The sequence below is a fragment of the Elephantulus edwardii genome, unplaced genomic scaffold, assembly GCF_000299155.1.
Source record: "Elephantulus edwardii isolate Elephantulus edwardi_28Jun2011 unplaced genomic scaffold, EleEdw1.0 scaffold00184, whole genome shotgun sequence".
NCBI classification, from domain to species: domain Eukaryota; kingdom Metazoa; phylum Chordata; class Mammalia; order Macroscelidea; family Macroscelididae; genus Elephantulus; species Elephantulus edwardii.
The window spans coordinates 1135904-1137986 of record NW_006399934.1 but is presented as its reverse complement, the minus strand read 5'-3'; the positions used below and the strand labels follow the sequence as shown (position 1 = coordinate 1137986).

Genomic DNA, 2083 nt, shown 5'->3' with positions numbered 1-2083 from the left:
TGATGTCGTCTATGCTGTCACAAGGGTGGTGGCCATCAACATTGTTGATCTCACACTGGGCATTTCCTCGGATATCTTTAATAGTTCCAGAGAGTTCTCTGGCTAAAGGTCAGTGTCACTTCTACCGGGCTACCATAAGGTCTCTTAAAGAGGGCCACAGAACTTCTTGCAATGTGTGGGAAATGGTAATTGATGTGTTTGCATGTTAATTAAGTTTTTAGTGGTCTAGTGGCAAGAAGTTGTGCTGCAATCCTGAAGGTACCCGCTTCAATGCCACCAGCTGCTCCATGGGAGAAAGATGGGCAATCTCCTCCCATGTGATTAACTGCTTCTGAAAGCTCACTGGAGAGTCAGCTATGGGTGGGTTCTGACTCTACAGTAAAGGACAACAACTACAATACTCCATTGTGTGAATGTACCATAGTAAGACACTGTGGTTTGAACTGGGCTAGAGGATACTTTGTAAATTAAAATCAGGAAAGGTATGAGTCAGTATTGTATTCTTTCATTGTGATTATTAAATCTGTACCCTGAGAAAATAATTTAAGAAACCAAACTGGTTGAAAAAGATCACTGACATCAGTACTTGGAGGTCTAACTATGTTACATGTGAAGATGACACAACCTTGCTTGCTGAAAGTAAAGAAGACTTGCAACACTTGTTGCAGAAGATCAAAGAGTACAAGTCTTCAGTATGGATTTTACCTTAACTGAAATTAAACAAAAATCTTCACAACTGGACAAGTAAGTAACATCCTAATAGGTGATGAAGACATTGCAATTGTCAGTTTAATTTTATTTAGATCCATAATCAGTGTCCATGGAAGTAGCAGCAATGAAATCAAGCACACTGCATTAAGCAAATGTGCTGCAGATGAACTCCTCAAAGTATTAAAAGAGCTAAGCTGTCGCTCTAGATGACTAAATGCATCAGATTTACGTAAAAATATTTTCAGTTGCCTCCTATTTATGTGGAGGCTGGACAATGAGTAAGAAAGATAGAAAATAATGGTAAAGAATGCTTTTTAAATTGTGATTGATGAAAAATACTAACTATACAATGGATTGCCACAAAAATATGAACGACATATAGCCAGATTGCTCCTTAAAGTGAGGATGGTCGGATTGTGTTTCATATTCATTGGACCTGTTATTAGGAGGGAGTTACTAAATAGAGTGTCAGTGAAAAGGAGGAAGAACCTTTGTCAAGGGTCGCAGTAACGGGTTTAAGCATAGCAAAGATAGTGTGGAAGGTGAACAAACAGGCAGTAATTTTTTTTCTTTGTGTGCAGGCGCATTATTAGAACTGACTTGAAAGCACGAAGCAAAAGAATAGGTTTTACAATAAGTGAAAAAGGTGGCAAAACTTTTTTGGCTTACTTGCTTACCTACGCTTATCTTAGGTTTGGACAGACCCAGAAGTATTGAAAAGGTCTGGCAATTCCCTTAATTTCTCTTACATTACAACCACGAAAAACCCCCACGGAGCCCCGTCCTACTCTGCAAGAGATGGTGTCTACATGTTGGAATTGACTCCATGACAAAGTGTCTCAGAGATTCTCTGAGGTTGCTAACTCGGAGGAATAAAATCTAAGAAACAAGTCCCACAGGGAGCATGCATATTTGTTTTGAACCTCAGTTTTGTCGCACCCTTCTTTTTTCTTGTTGTGTACTGTCAAATCTGTTCCGACCAACACAGAAGGAGATTGCGCCTCCTTCTCCAGCAGAACATCTGATGGATAGGAATCGCATGACTTTGGGATTTCAGCGCGGCTTCTTGACAGTAGGCCACCAGAGCTCCCTTCAGGTGATCTTTTGTGTCTGGTTTTCTTCACTTCATTCCATGTTCTCTCACTAGTTTTTTTGTATTGACCATGTTGTTGTTGTGTGTCATCAATTAGCCTGCGACCCATAGTGACCCTATATACAGCAGCTCTGAACCCTGACCTGTCCTGAGCCAGTCTCATTAATTATGACACACCAACCCCCCATTGCCCCAGTAAATGTATGAATCCGTCTCATCCAGGGTCATCCTACAACTCTTTTTGTGACTTTTGACTAGTAAGCTCTCTTTTTAGTACTG

The 2083-nt window shown here is 40.4% G+C and overlaps 1 protein-coding gene across 1 annotated transcript in view; it reads left to right on the top strand.

Moving 5' to 3' along the window:
- Nucleotides 1–1541, top strand: part of LOC102856794 (butyrophilin subfamily 1 member A1-like) — a 21845-nt gene extending 20304 nt beyond the window's left edge. The window contains exon 5 of the mRNA XM_006896255.1: nucleotides 1404–1541. Coding sequence (XP_006896317.1) covers nucleotides 1404–1541 — 138 coding nt within the window. The remainder of the gene's footprint in view (nucleotides 1–1403) is intronic.
- Nucleotides 1542–2083: the final 542 nt, after the last annotated feature.